At 42.8% G+C, this 24,385-nt stretch overlaps 1 protein-coding gene across 1 annotated transcript; it reads left to right on the forward strand.

Moving 5' to 3' along the window:
- The first annotated feature begins 1,495 nt into the window (after positions 1 to 1,495).
- Positions 1,496 to 24,340, forward strand: LOC147800397 (N-acetylgalactosaminyltransferase 7-like). Its single transcript, XM_087137453.1, has 9 exons — positions 1,496 to 3,114; positions 3,711 to 3,966; positions 12,060 to 12,361; positions 16,850 to 17,016; positions 18,213 to 18,426; positions 18,954 to 19,127; positions 20,602 to 20,719; positions 21,222 to 21,341; positions 23,530 to 24,340. The coding sequence occupies exons 2-9, from the start codon at positions 3,745 to 3,747 to the stop codon at positions 23,872 to 23,874; spliced, it is 1,662 nt and encodes a 553-aa protein (XP_086993579.1). The 5' UTR covers positions 1,496 to 3,114; positions 3,711 to 3,744; the 3' UTR covers positions 23,875 to 24,340.
- Positions 24,341 to 24,385: the final 45 nt, after the last annotated feature.

Below are 24,385 nucleotides of genomic sequence, written 5' to 3' on the forward strand. Positions count from 1 at the left end.
TATATGCAGGCAGATTTACTACGGTAGGACGCCTCAGTGGACTGTGAAGCCTTTATTGCTTAATTTCTGGGGTTTCTTTTTGCCTATCCATTTGTACCCCTGAAATTTATGAGACATACATGTATCTGGAGAGGGTGCTTCGGTCGTGCACCCTCGTCGCGCATCCTTGGTCGAGTTCGGGCGGCCTGTTCTCAACAGGGTTTTTTTGTTCTCGCGCTCGAACGGTGGGAACACGACTCAAGAACGCCATTCTCGTAACAGGAGCACGCACCACCTCCTCGTTAGGGTTTTACTAGAACACACGGAAAAACTCGTGAGATTTTAATTTTGGAACAGCTGCAAACATGGAAAAAAGTAGAGTGATGGCTTACAAAGCCACAGACAATAGAAAATTTTGCAAAAGTAACATTAATTATTCTTCGTAACACAGAAATCAATGTTCCTGTTTAAACAGAAAAGAAATTCAGCCCAGTTATCAAAACATTAACTCTCGGATAACGTACATGGACGCCGCTATGTTGCATGTTGCTTGTGACTAACTACGAGCAATAACCGGGTGTACGTTCCTGGCATTCGAGCGGCTGACCCAAGAACAACAAATCAAGCTGTTCATGAACATACGAGAACAAGCCGCCCGAACTCAGCCATAGTGCCACCTCCAATTTTCCCGGTGGCTGTAGTGCTTATCAAGTACTAAAACCCTCAGGCAAAAACTGCCTCTACGACTAGGACACGAAGGCTCTGTCCCCGTCAGTGCGGGCCCAAGTTGTTCATTCAGCAACTTCTTGTAGCATAATTCATTGTAATATAGTGTGCGTTCTCCAGCAAACGACGCGAACTTTGTGCTGCTCATATACATGTACTTAATTTCCTGCAGGGTGCAGACCACTAATTCAAGTGAGAATTTCTGACCAGCTCATCAGCATTAAAAGTGCCCCCACAGTATCTTTTGAAAAAGGAGATTGTTTGACCCCCAAAATGGTGAGATTGTGTAAATCGTTGCCAGGATCAACTCCCTGGGTCTTTGAGCTTTCATATGAGAGCAGAAGGGCTAAAAACTACAGTTGAAAAGTGGTCCTCAATGCCCGAGAAAGTTGAGGGTTGCAATCAGACTTCGGAAAAATCACCTTTTTGGGGGTGATTTTGTTTTGTGGGAATAATTAAAAATGTATTTGGTTAACCCACAAAAAAATTGAAAAGATATTGAAAGATAAGTGACCAGACAAGAATTTCATTTGTGTTTCAGAAATCTCAGGGATGTTGGCGTGCATGCTATTGGGCCCTGAACGGTGCTGATTTTACACTGTTTTCAATGGGGCTTGAATTAGTGGACTGGACCCTGTAATGCCAACCAATTTTATGAGGTAATTTGACTCGCAGAATACGGGCGATTCACAGTAGAGTGCCTCCAAGAGTTTGCGACGCGTTGGCCAATCACAATGCGCGAAATCTGTCCACCTTTTCTAGCGCGTTAGGTCGAAAGATTTCGCGCACTGTGATTGGCCAACGCGTTACAAACTCTTGGAGGCGCCCTACTGTGAATCGCCCATTTGAAGCCATATCTGCGGTGGCACAACGCTCATGGACAGGTGATACGTGCGCGTTACATGCCTCTTTGACCAGTAGGGTGTCGTGATTTTCCAAATGTACGCACGCGTCAAGCTGAAGAATGTGCGTGTGAGTGTGATGCCACTTCAGTTATGGCGTCTAATCGAATTTGTCCATAATAAGGCTGTGTCATTACGGGTGGTTACTTTCTTCGGCTTCCACACTACACATAAAGATTTGTGTAGAGGGTGGTTTAATTTGAGAAATGAGAATTAACATGTTTCACTTTTACCATTAACATAAAGTAGAACTCTGTCAACGCTTAATTCTTGAGATCGCATCATTATTCAGCGCCCAGTGTATTGCCCGTTCCCTTGGTTGGGTATGCCAGTGTACCGTTCCCTGCTGGTCTGAGGTTGGATTTCCCCGTCTAAGTGAGTTGATGACGATCACGCGATCACGTTATCCAGGAAAACAAACCTGGGCCGTTTAGTCGCAGGAAACCACAGATGTTTTGTCCGCCGCTGCTCCTAACGGAAGAGGCAGTAAAGCGAGGGACAGATGTCAACCCCATGTCACGGGCGACTACCCGTTTCCCTGTTGACAAAGATTGAGGGATGTATACATGACTTGTATACATGTACTTCGATTCGACTTTAAGTAGGCATAAGTTGGTTTGCACATGCTTGCACCGTGAAAGTCGTGGACATAAACCCCGTGTGGATGTGGCGGTATACGATACATGTACATCCCTTGCGCTTAATTAATTGAATTGCCACGGCCAGGCAATTTGAGGATTGTTGGTCTCCCCATCCCCCCTTCCAATGCTCCGGCGGCACACATGAACACCTCAAACCTCGCTGATGGCCACAACTCCTGCCACCTCGACAAATGAAATGCGGCTGCGCTGTCGACTGATTAAAATTCAAGAAACAGCATAGGCCTATTAGAAAACGAATCATCGAAGCAGGCCGCAGACAAACTGTCTATGAGAGTGTGGAATTCATCATCTTCTACATCTGACAGAGAGCTTGAAGAAAAGACGGGTCCGATCGACAGAATGATACGACCTGCAAATAAAAACCCCGATATAAGCAGTCACCATGACGAAGAGCTTGTTATTACACTAGCAAGATGCGTCAACGAGCAAGCGCCATGTTTTCTTAGCCTCATTTTGCAGAGGTTATCCAAACGTGCGAGTGTATTTTTGGGGGGGCCAACAGCGGTGGTTCCGTCGAGCCAAGTTTGAAATAATAGATGGATCGTTGCAGCATGAGGTCTCTGGAGGTGACGACCGTTAAAGTGAACCTCACCCTCGCGTCGCCACATGTTCCAATCCGACTCAGCAAGCCTTCCCACACTCATGAACGGACTGACCCCCAGCACGACCTGACGCTGTAAATACGTACAAACACCCCCGTGTCACCGCAGTACTAGTGCACGTGCTGTCACGCGCATCGCTCAAACGTTCTCGTTCAGTCTTGCATGGGGCCAAGCTCCTCCGTCAAGCCAGTTGCCTGTGTTTTCCCGTCTCATCAATCCACAGATAGTACTTTAAGATGCGGAGTAAGTTGTCACTGCATAATGTTGTCGGGCTGATAGGAAGCTTTCTCTGTTCGCTGAAGTGGCATTCCGTTCTGGGAGATAAAGCTATATGGTTTGTTGTAATATGCATTGGCCAAGGTTCAGTCAGTGTGCGATGGGCGGGTGCTTTGGGTGTACGTGGTCGGTTTCTGTTTTCGACTTCGATGCGTGACTTCAGTTAATTATGCAAGAGTTCTCTATTTGGATTGCGTGCGTAAGCCGTTCGGTTTCACTACTTTCACTTGCGAAAGTATAGCCTGTTTTCCAAAAGCAACATTTTCAGTTCAGATTTCTCAAAGGACGGATGGGGATTAGCGTATTTGCAGCCATGTTTGCCTCTGCCAGTCTAGTCGTCTGCACCTGTTCAACTAAATCGTCCGGATTTTAATTGTTAATGGCGCATTCTCATATTGCTAACATGTTTTACTCGCTGATCGAGTGTCAGAGAAAACTATATTACATGCTGAGATTAGTGGTATTAATTTGAGTGCATTTCTCCGGGAGATGGAAAAGTCCAACCAATCAGTGTGGATTTCTTTTCTGCATAAATCGATGACTTACATCGGGTGAACCATCAGATGTTCTGAGCGAGCTGCAGCACTCAACGCAACGATGGCGATGAACCGCAGAAATAGGCACTTCTTCCAGATTGCCATCGCCACCCTATTGGTCCTGGCCTTGGCCCCCTTACTGCTAATGATCATCAGTCGGGACCCCTCTCTGATCCCACTCTCTGATCCGGGCGGGATTCAGGGAGGGCATCTGCTACAAATGATGCCTCATCGCGGCAGGCAGTTTCCGTGGGAGATGGACGAGTACGCCGCGCCAGCCAATGTAAGTGCGTCCTTTTGCTCCCCTGTTTACACTGGCCTGTGGTTTGTTTTGGCTGAATCATTATGACATTCCTTAAGAGACATATTTTATGGCAACACGAAATACGTGGACTTGGACAAAAATACAGATTCAGAGACAAATGCCTGTACACGCGCCCTCAACTGCGCTGACATTGTTTTGTTTATTCATAAACAGAGCGGGCAGATTTTCCCGTTTCACCAACTTCTTGAAAGGGTCTCTTACACTGAGTTAAGTCACAACAGCAACCTAAATACATGTGACGTGCGGGGGTTGATGTGCAGGGATTGCGTTGAAGTTGGTCATTATCCCTTGCTCTACCTGTATGTTCTGGGTTATACTTTCAGCAGGGAAGCTGACTTGTTGCGGTGGCATTTGCCTGACATTTATCGGGAAATATGGAATTTCCGATCAAATGCAGAAGTTCAAAACCCTGACTACTCCTCATTTTGTGTACATGAATAAATTGGAGGACCTGAAATCCTTTTCAAGACAGAAGAAAACACAAACATGAAAACAAAACCTACTGAGTAAAACTGGCGTCATAGCTTTGTGCATGCACTGTTTGACAGGCCTCGTTTTTACAGGTTAATTCGATCGACTGCAAATCGCCTCATCAATATGGCCTCACTCGTTTATGAATGATATTGTCATCAGAAAGCTGCCATAGTGCAGCAGCACGCCCCATTGCCAAAACGGGAACCGATTTGTGCCGAGCAGAAAATGTTGCATTATAATAATCACTTAACCAGAATCAGCAATCAGAATGTTTTTCGCAACATACTGGTAAACTTTACGCTGAAATTTATGAAAAGTAAACTTTATCTGCTTGGCAAATTCTGTGCTCCTGTTAGTTTTTTCCGAGCTTGAGTGATTTCTCCGTCCAGTAATTAGTGTTGTAATGAAGCGGTTTCAATAATTTTTTTGTCCGTTCGGTTGCTTGTGGTTTGGGGACTATGCAAGTTCTGTGGAGCGATTTTACACCACGCTATTTCTGCGTGATCCCTGTATCGCCAGCGCGCGGCAGCTGCGGGGTGAATTATCTTGACTAACAGCGAGCAGCTCTTGGGATCAGGGAGGAAGCGAGTTGTTTATATCACCGGTGGCACAAAGGTTGCAGACAGACTCTGAACCTCATTACAGATTTCGCTTTTCCTCAGAGGGACTTTACCCGGGTGGTGATCGTGACTCTTGGATTTTATGTTGCTTCCTTAGAAAAACAAAGACATTCGAAACAAAACAAACAGCCGTGCGCGTGCAATTACTAACGCTATTGACTTTTTCACATCTCGACATTTTTAGTTAGGCCTAAGCTTAACCTTATTTTAAACCATCGTTACACTGCTTTTTTGTTTTTTATGCTAATGAGTTTTCTATATTCATGAGTACAAATGTGATGTCATTCAACAAAAATGTGCATTGGTTTGTACATGCGCACAAAAGTTCTACATTTTTGTAGATTTTCATGCACTAAATTTTCTCTTATTTGAGGATTCATTGCTTATGTGCTGAGCAATAAGCAAACAATTTAGAAATGTAAGAGCAGAAAAACCGGTATGCACTGAACTTTGTCTTCCCTATAACATCACATGTACACTGAGCAACAACGCCTTCACTTGTCCAGTAAAGCATGGATAATTCAAGTGTTCAAAGAAGTCCTCTTTTCTATGCTCTGTCCCAGTAGGAATGTAAACATTTCTTACGTTAAAGAAGTGTTCAAAGTTGCAGAAAAACCACATCTAAGAAAAATACATTGCAGCTACACTCTTAAAGGATCCATGGAATGAATTTTCTAAGAAGCACTTCGTGTGCATCTTTGCACCCTCCAGTGTAATTTAAACATTTAAATAATTTGCTTATGAATATGCCAAATCATTAGCATAAACCAAAAACCAAAAAAGCTCCAAAATATGGGCTAAAATTACAAATAAAAATTTCAAATAAGCTTAATTAAAGCCCAAAGGTGCAATTTCAAGCGTTTTTGTAAAATATTTCTATTTCATGGTCTCTTAATAATTAAAGAGACGTCCCTAAGGGAGTGAGAACTCCGGGCATTAACCCTACACGGAGGAAGAAACTCAGGAAGCGCGGTCGCAAAACCCACGATTTCTGAAGCAAATAATTGTGATCAGTGAATGCAACCAACGACAGAGAACTGCATGCTTGGCCTTAGTTATGCATGATGTTCATCATTGGTGTTAAAATAAATCTGTCAATTAACGTGGTTTTATTTTTGTTTAGTGTTGCACACGTTGTTCGAGGTGGTAAGGAAGGTGTGCTTGATTTTTAAAGGAAGGCCCCAACTATTTTGCAGTGGGGGAAAATGTTGGAAAAGCGTGGTGTTAAATTAACAAAATCTGGTGTAGAATTAATTCCAGTTGTCATCTTTTAGACCGGTGAAGAGTGTTTAACACCCGGTGTTGAGGGTTTACGCTTCCCCTTTAGGCCAATGTGTAATTTCCCTCTTCATACTCGGAAGTAGTACATTCTCGCTTTCTCTGGCGGGAAGAGTTCCTTTAGCGTCCGCTCACACCTAATAAAATATTGATTCATTCCCTGCCTTATGACCTTGACAGTTGGCATTCAACTTGGTTTATTCCTGGATTCGAATTCCTGTGTTCGTCAGTTTGGGCCCTAAATCTGCCTGTTCTGTCAGTAGTAGGCCCACCCAGCTGCTGGGAACGAAGTAGTTGACTGATAACTATACAGCGCTCCAAAGCTGAAAAGGATTGAGACCGTAATAGTTGCCCTTCGGTCATGTGAGCATTGTACATGTGTGATTATATATAAATAAAAAAGTAATAATATGCATAAAGTTTTCAGAAATACGGTGGCAGCTTTGCTTGAAGAAATGGGCTGTGTGTCTGCTTAATGGGCTAGGCATATTTATCAAGTTAATTGAAACTAGATAGATATGCCTAGCCCGTTATATGTGAGCCTACTTTCACATGATTATTTTTGGCTTGGTAGTCAGAAATTTTGAAAGTTCCATGTTATTGGTTTTTCCATGTCAGCATATCGGGTGAGCAGCTCGAAAGAGATCCTGAACTTTGAACCCTTGATTTGATCGACATTTCATACTCCCTGTGTTGCAGTGGGTTTCCTTTTCAGTTCACAAATTAAAATTGTTCCCAATTAAGTAAAGAAGGTCCTCCCATCAATCAAACATGAGCAATGACGTCAGACCACTTGGATACATGTATTGCACACCGTACCGCATATGATGTTGGTCGACTGCGCCTGTACACAGTCTAAGCCAAAGAACAAGTGTATTCGTTTATTTGTCACGTTTAGAATTCTTTTACATAAGGCATACTGGCCTTGAACTATTTAACCGAAACTTTTGAAGTAAAAGGGGATGTCCGTTTCTAACAACGCATAGACACAATTATATATAGAGAGAGACTGAAAGTTCACCCTTGGTGGCGCCTTTCTCAAACTTTTGAATGGCAAGTAACGTGTGTTGGTATTCGTTTTTAGAGTTTTCAATTGTAGCTCGTTCATTTGCTTCTGAAAACAAAAAGGGCCTTATAGATCACATGCAAGCATAGAAAATCAAACATTACCTGACAAGATAAAAGAAAATCTCAAATGCATGAGTAATAGTGCAACTCAGTGGACTCATACCCAAATGACAATTTACGAAATTATTTTTGGGGTAATCTTCATTAAAATCTGAACTTCTAACGGGAGACCAATGGAGTAATAGCCTATACATGGAAAGTGCTAAAGTCTAATTTAACCTTTGCGCCAGCTCGACCAATGAATGGTAGACCCCTTCGGCAGTACGTAGGTAAATCTTCGCAACCCATACATTCTCGTTCTCATGCGCAGGGTTAAAAAACGTTGGCCTAAATGGTTAAAATCAAACGTGCACGGACAAGGAAACCTAGAGCACTGATATGTGTATGTGAGGGGTCATAAATGAAATCTCTGTTTTTACCAATCTTCACATGACTTTTCAATAACTTTAGACGAAGGCAGTATTCGGACAAGAGTGTTTCCTGAGGTTGTTTCATTTAGAAATAATTTTATTCAAACTTACAGAAACTGATATAGCGGCCCCATGTAAGATGCCCATGCATAGCTTTGAAACTCACGGCATGTGACCATGATCTGCAGGGTGTATAACATGTAATGTTATTGCAACCGGCTGTAATCTACAACGTATTGACAAGAATGTAATATAAAATCAGTGCTGTGGAATATGTGATGCTTTCGGTAAATGAGTACCTTCTTCAGGGCAATCTTGCCCTGAAGAAGGTATTCAGTTACCGAAAGCTCGGTAATCACGTCATATTCCAGAGCACTGATTTTATATTCTTGTCAATATTCTGATCACGGTGCTACGCAGCCCTTCCATATTTCTTTAATCTTCGTTTTTCGTTTCAATTTGTTGGTGGGTGTTGGTGTGTTTTTGTTGTTTTTGTTTTAGACAGCATGACTAAAATGACGGCATACTTGTTTGTGGCTCAGCCGTGGGCCGTTGTCTCTACTCATATGTACTGGCAATGGCGTATAGATTTGTGGCAGCACAGGTCCATGGCGATGACAACAATTTCCCGGCCGGGGACATTACAAATGTGGACGTCACATCATTTCACGGGGGTGCTGTTTATGATTTTATGGAAAGGTCATAGAAGGAGCGTAAAATAATTGAACCATAGAACGCACGAACAACTCAGAACCTCGCGAATGCCTACACACACGTGTGATCTCGTAAGTTTGTGGGCGTTACATGGAACATTATGTCGCCCTATTTTGACGCAAACTTGGCACAGCGTACAAGAATAGGCGTGACACCTCCAGCGTCACGGTTGCTATGATCTATTTGGGTAAGGCCAAAAAAGTCTTTCGTCTTTGATCAGCGCGCGTCAATTTCAAGCATGCGCGTCAATCTTCTTTGTCTTTTTTTTCTGCGAGAGCTGCAACAGCTCCCTCTATAGACCGTATTCGCAGAGGTACCAATTTCAGTCGGATTTCCCAACATAGTGTATTCATTTCGACCCACAAAATCAATTGGTACCATCCCATTATGGGTTCCAAATGTATACATTACGTTCAGGGGTAATACTGAAACTAGGTCTGTTAGGATACGGTCGAATGCTGCACTTTGCGGCAATGTTTTTGCGGGCAGGTTGATCTCTTACTCAGGGTGATAGGCCTAGATCCCGATCGACGAGATGTTGCACATTGAAAGCAAATTGAAGTTGTTTAATGTCAGCTTATTATTATAATAAAGTCAGTCTAGCCCCATGACTCAACAACGTGTGTGTGCAATTGTCTGTATTATCCAACCCTGGAGGGAAAAAATAAACGATAAAAAACTGCGTTGCCGCATCAATTCCGGAGCATCAGTCTGACCAGAGACAAACTATTTCGAGGGGCCTAATTGACGTAAATATACACGAATCTGATGACAAGACTTGGTGTCATTTGCGGCCCCGCACACCAGTGGCGGTAAAGTGACTGTCGCTCTGCACACTCACCGCCATTAAAGGGGGGATGTCGGAAATGTTCCATTGCTCTATTTCTGCCCCGTTTCCGTTCATAGTAAGTTGTTCTTGTTGGATTTATACGCCACGGCTCATGTAGCAGCAATCGTAGAGATGCATATTCTGTTCAGCGTCGCCACAAAGCAACGAAAGCCTTGTTTATTCCCACTGTGACCCGCTGCAAACCCAGGGGCGCCGGTAACAGCGAATCGTCGTTGGACATCTACTTGCAAGACTTTTCTTTCCAGGGATCATCACTTACGCGTGCACACAAAATGTGCTCACAGATTGTGACTTCATTAAAACTGTGGTAAACCCCCTTGCTTCTGGTTCCCTCCCAAATTTGTGTGCTGAAAGAAATTAGTCGCCTCATGTGCTCTTGGAAAAGGCTCTTTGCCGCCAGCGAATGCCAAAAACAATTGATATTTTGGCTCGTGCCAAGCTCTTCCGAATCGAATTGTGGGAATTTGTAATTAGGGGATTGCGTTTCCATGCGCATGTGTCGAAAATAGTAAACTGTATCTTGTTCTTTGAGAAACGCAAGAATCAAGGCCAGGAAAAAAATAAAAACCGTCGAGTGATTCAGAAATGTACTGTCTCGGTAAAAAAAAAGCACTCTTTTGTGGAAAAATGAAAAGTGTAGCAATGAGAGCAGTTAATTGACGGAGTGCCTGCAAAACTGCCGTTATTCTGAAGCCGAATCGCCAGGCACTGCGAAAGCATCAACAGTTTTAAGTCCGAACGAAATTTCATAAATTACGTGGTTAACTTTATGTATCTTATGAGCCCCCTTTGGAGACATAATTCATCCTAGTGTGAACGTTTCAACGACTGGCAAGCAACGAATTCGATTCTGTTCGCGTTTAATTGGAACTACCATCACATCACGCCTTATAGGCCTACGATTATCCGAAACTAAACACGAAACGTCGCCCTGCCTCATTACTCTCTGTTCGCGACGCCAACACAGGCATTTCCACCACACATACCAAGGACATAGGTGACAAGAAGATCATTAAGGCCTCTTTATAGCGCGACTTCCTGCCTCCTCGAAACACAGCTTTGCAGTATCTGATATACTCGTTTCATATTAATAATCACTCCATCCTGGTGTTCTGAGACTTAAGGCAATAGGCATATGTCTTTGATGTCATACCGCATCCAGGGATCATGAAATATAAATATTTTACAACACCCTTGAAATTGCACCTTTTGGGTTTTGGTTAACCTTATTTTAAATACCCATGTTTTGGAGCTTTTTTTGTTTTTATGCTAATGTACATTGGCATATTTAATCTCGATCTTGCACCGATTTGTGCAAAAAGAAAATGTCTAGATTGTTTTTAAACACTGTTATCATAGATTTCATTTCCTTTGGCAACTTATTGTTGTGTAAGTATAATTATTATGGCAATAAGCCAGTAAGCAACCTTCCATAGAAACGTTTTTAGACAGCAAATTAGGAGTTCACAATTTTAAGATGCAAACATGCAAACTTAACCATGTCTTCCTGGATTTACATCAAATCAAAAGCGCCCTCACTTGTCCAGAAAATAATGTTCGGTCAATTTTTAATGTTTAAAAAGTGCACTTTTCTGTTCACATAAAGCAAAAAAGATGTTAAATGGTCTTCAAACGTTGAAGAATGGTGCAGAGATACACAAATAGGGCTTCAAAGAAAAATTCATTTCATGGATCCTTTAAGACAGTATTGTGTTGTGCAGTCTCTCGGGAGTGGCAGGTTGGCGGAGATATGGCTAGGCTTGTCATATCAATCGCCCATGACCATCGTTGGAGGCGTTAGCCGTGTCGATTACCGCTTACACTCGCCCGATGTCTGGTACTTCAAACAGCACTGCCAAGCCACCTGCTCCCGCCTCTCCCATCGCAAGTATTCCACGCTTCAAGGACGCCATGAATGAATCATAGGCTTTCCAAGTTTAATGTGGTGCACACTGTACACATTGAATGTTGTCCTCTGGGTAATTATTAAGAGAGATGGAAGCATTGACTGACGTCGGGCAATTGTTTCCGTAAGTGCAGAGCCATGCCCTGAAAAGTGCAGTGGCCGAGATTCTTTTGAAGTAAACGTCAACTCCACGTCAAAAATATATTAAATCTACTAGCCCGATGTTCATATTTCATACTTGAAGGTTTCTGAAAATGCCTTCGTTCATTTTGTTAACTACTTTATGTTTGAGATATGAACGTTGTACAAATTAGAACAGACATTGTGGATGACAGGCGTATTAAACGGCACCAAAATAATGAAGAACGAATGGCCACGTCAATGGGGATGGATGACACCCCATTCGGCTGCTTCCCATCCCAAAAAACATTTGCGACGCCCAGAAGTACACAAAAGCTTGGTTGTGCTTAAAACAATAAAAAAAAATCCCCTTGTAACGTAAAACTGACGTCACTGCAGAGTTTGTCCTTTAAATTTGGAAATTCCTGTATGTATGGAAGTTCGAATCACTGATGCTCCAAGCTAGGCCTCCATTATTATCATGACGAAAACTTTGTTATGAAGAGTTCAGGAATAGATTGACGAACTAAACTTTTGTTTGTCATCCGTAGGTTTTGAGCACTTCTCATCACAGACCTCAAAATTTGTCTTCCGGTCAACTAAAGGACTCTTCTGAGCACCAAGCGGTCACACCAAGAAACTCCCCAGCAGAACTCAAAGAGACCCTGGGAAATTATGAACCAAACATACCTGCCCCAAGGCGGAGCGGTGTCGGGGAGAACGGGATCCCCGCTAAGCTGCTGGCATCGGAACAGGCTCTGTACGATCAGAGCTACAAGGAATATGGGTTCAATATGGTGGTCAGTGACCGCATCTCGCTGGACCGAGCTGTGCCGGACATTCGGGATCCACAGTAAGTGAAGTGATCTTTGCTGGCTGAAACAGTGAAATAGCGAACAGGATCAAGAATTATCAAATACCGTCGAATGACCATCTTCTTACCCTGAAGCAAAGCCATATCTGACCGGTACAATGAACCTGAGTGCAAACGAATTGAATATAGGCCTTAGCAAAGCCATCTCAGGCGGGTACAATGAACCTGTACAAACGAATTGAATATAGGCCTTAGCAAAGCCATCTCAGGCCGGTACAATGAACCTGTACAAACGAATTGAATAAAGGCCTTAGCCAAAGTTTTGTCATGTGAAATCTGGAATCGCACACTTAGTTCATTCGGTCAGTGATAACGCTCTGAAGTGGTGAATCTAGAATCTTAAACTAAGTTTTCAGCATTTAAACTGCAAATTCAGCGTCAGGTTTGAGTGCTGATTCAAGAATTTATGGGGAAAGAGTGAACATGTTCAATTAACATTTTAACTCTTAAATCCACTCTTTAAACTTTGAATTCAATATTTAGAATACGGCATGCAGCACTTTCAAACGGTTGTAAATGGGCACAGAATGTAAGTAGTGGATTCAACATTTGAACTATTAACCGTAGAAACAGTGCGGATTTGAACATGACGCTTTAAACGGTAGCTGCTATCAATTGTTGAAAACTACAAACCTTCTAAATGCATCTTGGGGTCTCAGTAATATTATCTTTTCAACTTTTGTTTCACTGTTTCAAAGAATATTTTACTGCTTTTTTTGTTTTCATGCTTATGAGTATTTCATGAGCAAAACTGTGATGTCATCCCAGGAAGAATGCATCAATGTCACTCTGGTTTGTACCCCTGCATTTTTCAATTTTGTATGGTGAACTATTTACGACACTTTTTATCTAGGACATTTCTCTCTCTCCAGGTAACGCAACTTCACGATGCGACGGCACGACAGCTCCCTTGTGTCGAACCGTCTGGTCGCACCGTCGTCTATGGATTTCCTTACTGCCATTTTACGCGTCGCGTGTGTGGCGTTGCTGCTTGGGTCTGTAGCCACATGCGCTGTCAACGGCGCGTAGTCGCGTCGTGCCGTCACATCGTCGCATCGTGCCCACGCATAGTCGCGCTGTGCCATTGAATCCCCGTGCCGTCGCATCGTCGTGCCGTCTATCGTCGTACCGTTGCAACGTCATACCGTAACATCGTGGAGTCGTCACATCGTCGGACCGTCGCATCATCGCTCCAACATTCCTGTGATTTGCTTTCGCTTAGTACGTATGTGGCGCTGCTTTGACGGCAGGCGCAGACTTGATGACCCAATTCTATCTTGTGAACTATTTAAAAAAATGTGCGCAATTTCTCACGTTGTGGAAAATGTTCAAGTCTCTTGCGATACATCTAATTTATGGAATCGTTTTAGTACTTGTAACAGTTCCTGAGCAGTCCATTATTTCGATTTTATGAATTAGTTTGTCGTGTAACTTTCCCCCACTTCACGTTCAATGATTTTTCAAAATTTGCATATGATTTAACTATTCACCTTGACATAATTATCAGGAGATGAGCTGGTCTGCCATTATTTTAGAGCAGGTTGCACCTGTCCTGAAATTTGTGGCATTGTAGAGATTTGTCATGGTGTGCATTGCAGGTATTGAATGAATTTACTCCCAGAAGTGTTTGAGAGGTACAGAAGCGTATAGGGCCACTTGCAAGAATATTTTTCTGGCTACTATCTCGCCGCGGCGAGTAAAATCGTTGAATGTGTATCCCGCCGCGGCGAGCTATAAGATCTTGCCGCAGCGTCAAATTAATTTCCCGCCTCGGCGGGATATTAATTTGACGCGCCGCAGCGAATATTTCAATAGTGTCATAAGTCCTATTTACCACACCGTTTTCATATGTGTCTTTAGGGTGAAATTTCAGTGAGATTTGGTTTTAGAATGCTAATTGGAACAAAAGGGGATGTAACATTTCACCCAAGCTTGATTTACAACACAAAAGAAAACAAAAGAAGTCTCTTTTGGGGTATGAATTTCCATATCCGCAAGAGGGGTGACTGCCTGTTGAAAGGGTTACGGTGCCTTTTCATTTATAGTTTAAATAATCCTATTTACATACGCACCACGAGGGGGGGGACCCTGAAAAGAAAAAGAAAAAGAAAAGAAAACAGCAAAAGAAATTTAACATTAGAAATGAAATAGAACATAATTATTTGCTTGAGAGAAAAAAGAAAATCGAACCTTTTCCAGCGGTAGAATGGTTTTGTTTTAACTAGACGGTTGCCCCCCCCCCAAAAAAAAATTCTGGCCACGCCCACGCATATTTTTAGCCAATGCGTGTTGCCATTTCGGACTAAAACTCGATGCTGATATCATTCTAACATTAAAATCTGCTATGATTTAGGAGATTTCGGCAGGCAAAAAGAAAAATGAAGTGAAGGTGACGTGAAAACTAACAAACACTTTCTCATCAACTGGATTGAAATCCCCAGGCTCTTTGACCTCACATACATGCGTTCACTCGTCACAAACCACCTATACAGTACAGGGCGCTGGGAAGGGCAAATACGTAACATACGTTTTTGTCGAGAACAAAATTGAGTGGATTCTATATGCACCTGAAAACGGGTCGACTCTTCCGGCTCGGTACGCATGACACGTGCGTGTGCACTCATGCTATATTTGGTTTGAGCGTCCAAAGCTATGAGGTATTTCATGCGTTGTGTTTTTAAAAGTACTGTCTTTAATCTCCCATTTTAACTACTATTAATTAATAAATTTCAACCGATGAAAGTTCAAAATAATAATAACTTTCAGGTCCGCTTGCTTGTGTTTGGCACTTTGAAAATGTAGGAAGGCATTAAAGACAGTTTATCCCTCATCTGAATGTAGAAATTCACACCAAAAACTAAGATTTCGTTGTCTTTGTGTTGGAAATTAGGCTTTCTTGAAATGTAACATCCTGTTTTGTTCCAATAAGCGATCTAAGACCAACTCTCAATGTATTTCATCCTAAAGACGAATAGGGCTTATGAAACTATTGAAATATTCGCTGCGGCGGGATATGAATTTGACGCCCCGGCAAGATCTCATAACTCGCCGCAGCTAGATCTCATAACTCGCCGCGGCGAGATAGTATCTCGAAAACATTTTTTTGCAGGAGGCCCTTATACGCTTCCGTAGAGAGAAACGTTCCTCAGGCCAGACTTTTTTATTCCTTGGTCCTCTAGCAGCTTTAGGTTAAAACAGCTAGAGTGGAGGGCGGAACAAATAAATAAATGTTTATTTTCCGTTGCTCAAAATATCAATTGGCACATTTAAGAGTAAAGGAAGAAAAACAGAAAAAATCATTTTGGAAATGAAAGGACAAACGAAAAATTAAGAACGGTGGCACAGCTTTAGCATTTCAATCTATTTCATCAAATTTTCAGAGCAGCGGGTCCGAGGACCAAGAAATAAGTGTTCCCCTAGTGGCATACCCACGGAAGGGGGGGGGAGGCACGTCCTCCCCCACAAATTCCCGGTGTCCCCTGTCCCCCCCCCCCGAAAAAACGGATGCACGGATATTGAACAAAACTAACAAAAAGTTGCCTCCAAAAACCACACCACCGAAAGCTGTTGCCCCCCATAAGATGCTGGTGCCCCCTTTGTGCCCCCCCCTTCCACGCCACTGGTGTGTCCTCATGAACAAAACATGAAATTATCCACGAGTTAGGAATGTCTTGAGAGATAGGCCACTGGAGGTGCCAGTCGGATTATTGAATAACCCAATTGAATGATATAAATCAGATGAGTGGTTTATAGTTTTTAGTCACTATTGACCCCGCTCTCCTAAAATGCCTGTACTACAGGGTAGGGAACTTCAAAAGTAGGCAATCGATAATATTTTAGCAGGTCAAGGAAACGGAAGTTGGTTGTACATGCAATGATATTCCTGAGCACTGTGCGCCCCTTCCAGCTGAAAAATGAACAGGCCTACAGATTGCAAATGCAACGATGCCACGATGTGACGCGTAAAATGGCAGTAATTGAATTCCACAGTCGCCTTCTTGCCATTACGTTTGTACACGACGCGTGCTGTCTTATGTCCTTTCTATGTTGCATTTTTTTCTGCCTAAATGTCACTCCTTCCGTTGCCCGTCGCGTCGTATGTCGTGTCATGTGTTGCGTATTACGCCGCCTGAAGCACGACGCAACTAACGACATGATGCACGACGCGACGCGTTGTGTGCTGTCGCCCTTGGCTTACGGTGTTTCTTCTGTTGATTCAAATTACTAAACCCATAAATATGTTATCACAGGTTTTCAGGACCCAAAGTCAATTCCAAAGGAAGGGGTGTACTATGTGTTGCCTCGTTTTTCTGCTTCAAATGGAGTGTAGTGAATGGGGAGGTGGAGGCTTCGTTGAAACGTTCAACTTTCAGGCTTGAACCCTTTTGATATAATAGATGTCCAAGTGACACCGTTTAACAGAAATGCCAATAACAACATGCTACCCCTACCCTTCGCTTTTTCCAGATGTAAATATTGGCACTACCCAGCTACACTTCCCTCGACAAGTGTGGTGGTGGTGTTTCACAACGAAGGTTGGTCAACGCTGATGCGCACCGTACACAGCATCATCAACATGACACCCTCGTTCCTCCTCCGGGAGATTGTCATGGTAGATGACTTCAGTGAGAAAGGTGAGAACCTACACGTACGTTCTTCATCCGGGAATGTCTTCATGAGTTCCTGGCGACAGTTGTGTCAAACCGTTTGCATTACCCTTCATGTTTAGTGACACGAGTTTTAGACATTAAAAATGTTCTTTATACTTTCCTCGACGTTTGTGAAATTTGTCATGCGATCAATCATCATTATAACAGACCTACTTGTTATTTAGCTCGAAATTCCGGTTGTTTCCCACAATTCACAGGTTTAGGTGAAATGGAAACTCCTTCCCAAAATTAAATCGATATTTGAGTCCTGAGAGTCAAACGAGAGAGGGCACGCTGTTAACGACGAGTGAGCCTCTGTTCCGCTATGCTTCGTTCGCATTCCTTCACTATATACGACCCAGCAATGCATAAAACCAACAGTGGCGATCCTTCGCATGGTTTTGACAGTCCATATCAAGAAAAGACAACGTGAGAACGCGCGCAACTCCTGCACAACATCCTGCTTTGTCAACTTTAAAGTGTACCTGCAATATTCCTGAGACCTGATTTTCTGCAACTTATCTTCGATGTATTAGGTGTTCTTCTTGGGTTAAGTACATTTGGGAGTGCACTTTTTAAGCTTTTCATATTGTCTATGCTTTCCTCCAAACTGATGAGGGCGCTGTTGCTGTGATGTCATCCAGGGTAGACATGGTTCAGTGCGGAGGCTTTTCTTTTGTGATCATGAACCTAGAGTTTACTATTCACCGAGAGCAGTTCCGACCAATTGCTTGCTTGCTTATTGCTACAAACTTATACAACAATGAATCATCAAAGAAAAAAAAATGAAATTTTTTGCATCAGCCTATGTAGGAGGGAGGTTTTCTTCTTACGATAATATCACAGTTTAGCTCATTAATATGGAAATTTAAAGGTTAACTGCGGCACATAGGTGCATTTTGGAGGTTTGTATTGAAACAATTTCATTGCAAAGCCTTTAAATACGTTACCATCTTGCTGTTGTCCAGTCTCACCTCCATGGTGTCACCAAGCGAGAACATAACTAATCTGATATCCCGTTCGATCATGTCATGAGTGAATGCATACCAGGCAGCCTATGGCATGTTGTGAACACTTAATGAAATGTGCGCTGTGGAAGCCAATGACTCGCGGTTGCATTCTCTACAGACAACTGAGTTACTCAGTCACCGTTAGCTGATGTATATATATTTTCCTTTCAGAACATCTAAAAGAGTCTTTGGAGGAGTACATTGCGCAACCGCAATTTGAAGGAAAAGTGAAGCTGTTCCGAAACACGAAGCGCGAAGGCCTGATCAGGTCACGGATCACTGGTGCCCAGAGGTCTCGCGGTGATGTCATCACGTTTCTAGACGCACATTGTGAATGCAATGTCAACTGGTTGCCGCCTCTCCTGGCCGAAATTGCTGCGGACAGGTAAAACAAACTGCAGGAAATAGGTCGCACTTGTAATGCGAGACCAAAGGGCCAATGGTTTTTAGTGATGGCTTTGGGCGAAGAAAACATTGCGTATAATAGTAATTTCTTCGGTCAAGATATTGTAGAGCTGACGAGATGGTGTCAATTTGGAGTTTCTGTTTTAATGAGTCCACTTTATATAGTTGACGCCTCGGTAATTACTTTCCCCCTTGCCCTTGGATACCACGGTTGCTAATTTAACACCAAAGCCTTTGCAATGTTTGGCTGTGAAGTTAATAAGTATCTTTTTATGCGCAGTTATTATCTTCTCTAGTCGCTTGTGGGTAAAAAGAATGGGAGCCTTGAGTGTCTGCCTCTCAACAGCATTTTCCGGGTGTTTACAGTTCATAACATATCCCCATTACGTCTGGTAATATATAAGCCTTTTGTGGTATTTTTAGACGTGCGTCTGTTCCTTCAAACAGCTAGTGTGGTGAGTTCATGTTGGTAAAATGTTGACGACCAAATGTGCTTCGATTTGACAGGCGGGTCGTTGTATGTCCTACCGTAGACGCCATTGAAGCAGACACGTTCGCTTATGGTCCTCAGGTTGACGGATTGTGCCGAGGCGCATTCGACTGGGAATTTTGGTATAAACGGATTCATGTTACCTACAGCAAAGACCGATTGGGAATGAAGTACAGTAGCCAGTCGTATGAGTGAGTTGAACTCCATACATTTCCATTTACTACCGGGGGGGGGGTACGGGGCGGGGGGAGTGTGGGGCGTACCCCACCCCCTTTTTCACCAGAAAAATTAATCAGTAAACGGAAAGAGAAGAAAAAAGGGAGGGGAAGAGAAAAAAGTGGAAGGGGTGGACCCAACCCCATAAATGTGACAAAGGCGTTAAAAGGGGTTATACTGCCTGAAATTGCTCTATGTAGCACCTAGATTCCGAAAGCACGCCCCGGACCCCACGCCGTAAGGGCTTCGTGATATGCATTTGCGGGCATTATACTATTGTTGGTTTATAGTTCACGGCCCCCTCACCTTTTGCAAATCGTGGACCCGCCCCTGTTTACGGAGCACCTTTGCCAGAGGGTGTGATTTTATTTCTGTATGTGTGTTCTAGTTTGTCTTGTTTGTATGTTTTTTTTATACCTCTGCCTAACACTGCGACTGAATTAGTCCACAATGATCACATGACCGGCCGATAAAAACGCACATTGCCTTCCTCCTGGCCTTGTGCATCCAACAGCATGATATTACAGACTAGTTCCCGTCCCACAGTCAAATCATGATGCAGGGACCGCGCTGCCTACCAGACTACTCACATTCATTGGTACCTGCTATTTGACTAGCGTGTAGTAATGAAGTCGTGGAAGCAGTGCTGATATACTGTTTGATGCTTTCAAGCAACTTACTGATCCAGCTTTGCATTGGTTTACCGTAGCGATGCATCCATTCCGTGCGCGTCGTACAGATTTACCTCTGGTGTCATGAGTCCGTCGGGTGTCAAAAACGTCACATCACACATCACAGCTGTCCTTCACGTTATAAAACAAACTGTCCAATTAAAAAAAGTATGTTTTGCAGCTTTCTGTAACCAGGAAAGGGGCCCATGCCTCGTAGAAAAGGAGACGAGGGTTAAAATTACATGGAAAAATCCTGGTGACGTCCATGTCCATTTATGATGTTTCTGAATAACGTTTCCCACTGTAGCAGACAGTTTTGGCTGTTGATCCAAATTATGTGTTTGAACAATCTTCCCTGTTGGATGATTTACCGCTGCGGATTGAAGTGAATACCTGAAGGATCTGTAACCTCGAAATGAAAAAGTCAAATAAAATAAACACTGAACTCGACTTGCAGTAAGGGAATAAATACCAGATTCATAACTCCGTAACATCTGAAAAACCGAGGAACAATCAAACGTGGCATCCCAAGTGGAATCCCGAGCTTTTAGTGCTGAAAACTTGCTGCAATTGTATTGGGTTTCGTTTCATTAATGTGCAAGTGAGCAAAGTAATGTGAGATGCAGGGCGGCTGGGGCGGGAGTCTGACAGGGGTGAAACGGTGGGTTTATCCACAGTGTAGTTCAGGCAACACGAAAGTCATTTCTACGTTACGCTTATGCTTATAGCGGTTGGTTAGTGTAACAACGATTGATTCCTCCTTTAAAAATCCCCGCAGCTCTCCTGTGATGGCAGGGGGATTGTTCGCCATTGACCGGTCCTATTTTTTCCAGCTTGGAGGCTACGACCCAGGCCTCCAAATCTGGGGCGGGGAAAACTTCGAGATTTCATTCAAAGTAAGTCCTGAACAGGCCTTTGCCAAACGGGAGACCGTCTTCTGATGACGAACAGAGGGCACTGAAACGTCAAATTAAAACAGTTTGTGCCCCTCGGAGCCACATAACTCACACAAGCGATTCACCTCCATAGTATTATACTGCAAACCTTGTTTATCACTTTGTGTCAGATAAGAGCCCCTCATGATTTTCCAGTTCCACAGGGCTGTTGATGGCAGGAAATCAATATTATTTTGCTCTCATGTAAATCCCATTCATTTGACCATGCCAATGTACTAAACGAAACCTTTGTGGAGCGAGGGATTCTCACACTTTGAAGGTATGACAGTAACTCTCTAGGGAATAAATTGATTATTTAAAAAGAAATGAAAAAAAACTGAAAGCGACAAAATATCAGTCACAAAATCAGACTTTCAAAGAAAAAGTATCCTTGAAAGGGAAAACAACTTCTCAGATTCTTAGGTTTTTGCAGTTTGAACGATAGACATCTCTCTCTTTGCAGATTTGGATGTGCGGTGGCAGACTGAAGTTTGTCCCATGCTCAAGAGTTGGACACATTTACAGGAAAGGTGTGCCGTACACCTACCCAGATTTAGGGACGGGTGTGTCAGTCGTCCGAACGGTAGGCCTAGATGCTTGTCCTTGTCACGTTTACGTGAATAACAGTTCGCGTCTTTCTTGATAGTTTTAGGTCTGATGAATATTTTGTAGTGCTCTCCTCAATTTGCCTGCGCTCCCTTATTAGGACAGGTGGGTGAAGGTCAGTTTTGGAATGTGCATTTTGTCGATTGAGTGGCATGGTTATATAATAGGTTGGCGTGGAAATTTTGGCAGGGCTCTTGGGGTGCGGTCTCTGAGGTTGCATGTTAACAAAGTTTGAAAAAAATTGCGTTCGTTTCCAAAAGAGAGTTGACGTTATTGAGTTTTGTCAAACAAGCAGAGTATGTAACATTTTTCTTGAAAATGGATTCAGAAACCTCCATGCCACTTGATGTCGGGGTTTGGAGCCTACAAGAAAGGCATTTGTCACTGAGGACCGTACTGAGATAGAGGTGACATTCCAACATGACAGTAAAGTTAGTTGATATTGAGCATTGGACATTCCCATAGGTTTGTCAACGAATGTTCGTTTTATTTTTCTTGACACATGGGAATTTCCCATAGGATTGTAAAGGGAATGTCTGTTTGTTCTCGACATTGGAAATAAGACATTTCCTATACAAACCTATGGGAATGTCCACTGTGTCGAGAAAAATCAGACGTTCGCTGTAAAAACCTATGGGAATGACCAATGCCCAATGCCCAATGTCAAACTAACTTCACTCTTGTCGTTACAAGGGGAAGGGAACGCTGGTGTCTACTTAACAAGTGCTGTACCATATACAAATTTAGGGCGTAGCACTGTAAACATCGGACTTGGCGGGCCTTAGGAAGATTCGAATTTTAATGAGAACGATTTTACTCACTAGAACATTCAACTGCGTCGGTGGTGACGTCAACACAGCGCGAAGTTTGAAATATAAATGTTGTAAAAATATCTTGAACCGTTACAATTGTTGTAGGTGGTACCCTACTAAGAAAAATTACTTCTAAGTTTATTGAGATAATCAGTCGGAAATTAATTGAAACAATCACTCAGACGTTCACAGAGGAAATCAAAAGATGAAAGTAGTAAAGAATAGGCTTACTACCCAGAATTTTAACAACCATGCAGAGGTTGAAGGTGTAGTGGGTTGTTGAAGCTGGTGATAAGTTGAATCTTGAGAATTTCCTGTTGGAAAGAAATAGTGTTGTACCTGAATTTGGAAGTACACTGTATAGAGGTTGAGACGAAACTGGATTTTCAAGTTGGCGAAATGATTGAAGGAGTTATGGTACCCAAGAATTATGGTACCCAGATTTGGGAAGTAATTGAGGGAATTAGAAAATTGGAAGATAGCGAATCTGTACTTTGGGGAGGTAGAAGAATTTTGACTCACACTGGGATTGGAATTCCATTTTATTGTGGGCTTATGGAAATTGAAATATTAACTGAGAATATCGTAACAGCTGTTGAATAATTGAAATTCACACAGCTTACCAATGTAAATGAAATTTATCATTGACGTTAGCTGTATTCTAAGGAAGTGTGGCTCTTCATCTTTTGAATATTTGCTTTTTCGTGGATTTGGGAAGAAAAATGTGCTGGTAGTGTAAATAAATTGGTAAGAATAGTCTTGTTGTTCATCAATCATTTCATGAGAGTAGATGGCATTCCTCATAAATTTTTATTTGCCCGAGAGAGTCACAAAAAGTGACCGTGCGAAAATCGTATGATTACGATGAATATTTGTAGATGCAGTTTATGGATGCACGACCAGATTTTTCTCGCCGATAAATTTTTAAAGAGCCCAGAAGGTGTCCGCAACACTTAACCTTTCCTAAATTAATGGACTGCACCTGCACACACAATGTTTAAAGTCACTACACAGACAGATGTTAAAATTGTTTTCTCTATACTACCACCTTATTCAAATTGGCCTTGAAATCTGCGTCTCAGATGCCCACACGATAGGGAAAATCCTCCCTCCAGTGCTCAAATTTCTCCTAAAGAAAACGAGCTGTTGACACGTTTACCGTATTTTTTGCTGAAAATAAAATTGCCCAGTGCTGTTCAGTCTCTTTTTTTCTTAGTATGTATGTGCCGTTTCCAGAAAGTTTAGCCGATTAGCCAGTATTGGTGGCAATGTTCGCCATTGGTGGTGGTTGTTATCACAAAAAGCATACCTGAAATGATTTGAAGTTATCTGTGCTATACCATTCGTTGACAGAACTACATGCGAGTAGCGGAGGTGTGGCTGGACGAGTACAAAGACTTTTTTTACGCCAACCAGCCCGAGCTACGCGGCAAGCCGTACGGTAACATCACGGAACAGATCAACTTCAGACGTCAACACTGCCCGAAGTCCTTCGATTGGTTCATGAAGGAAGTGGCATTCGACACGCTGGAGAGGTTTCCTCCGCCTCCCGTCAACAGACTATGGGGAGAGGTACTCAAAACTATGGGCAGCCGACTCTGTTTTGTTACTTCTATCCTCTATGAAAAATCTCATGTTAAGCAAACACATGCATCCCTGAAGAGCCAAAACTCAAGATGCATGGTCCATCAGGCATAACTGGAAACACTAAATGTTAAACAGCACACTTCCAAGTTTAAAAAAAATTGTTAAAAGCATGAAAATAAATAATAGGCAACATTTCCAACCATTATAGATTAAAAAATCATAGATGGGATTTGAACTTGTCTCAAGCAAATCAGGTTGGTTAAAAATTACACACACCACCTTTTTTCATGGAGGAACATTTTAATAATACAAATCCACGTTTCTTGATGAGGAGTACTTCCGGACCTAATACCCAAAACAGTACATGATGGGGTTCGAAAGTTCCAAATGCCGTCAACAGAATCCCAAGCCCCTCCCTGTTCCCGTCCTTCATGCTCCATAATAGCAACGACTGCGGCTGTTCCTGTAAGTGCTTTACGTTGGAAAGTTGTGGGCCGGGTTTAGTGTTCAGAAGACCTGTTCTGCAGGCCCAAGGGTCTCCAGCCGGACTCCACTCTAATGAAAGCCCACTTTCATTAATCAAAGCGCCGGTAAGCGATGGAGCATTGCATTTCATGTTGAT

This window comes from Acanthaster planci, linkage group LG01 (assembly GCF_054643075.1).
Source record: "Acanthaster planci isolate LZ-2023a linkage group LG01, COTS_SCS, whole genome shotgun sequence".
Lineage (NCBI taxonomy): Eukaryota > Metazoa > Echinodermata > Asteroidea > Valvatida > Acanthasteridae > Acanthaster > Acanthaster planci.

What these genes read in the sequence shown, in the direction of transcription:
- LOC147800397 (XM_087137453.1), top strand. Translation starts at nt 3,745, where the DNA reads ATGGCGATGAACCGCAGAAATAGGCACTTCTTCCAGATTGCCATCGCC. An exon ending in GCCGAAATTGCTGCGGACAG is followed by an intron (nt 18,427 to 18,953) that starts GTAAAACAAACT and finishes TCGATTTGACAG; the next exon opens with GCGGGTCGTTGTATGTCCTA. An exon ending in GTGTGTCAGTCGTCCGAACG is followed by an intron (nt 21,342 to 23,529) that starts GTAGGCCTAGAT and finishes ATTCGTTGACAG; the next exon opens with AACTACATGCGAGTAGCGGA.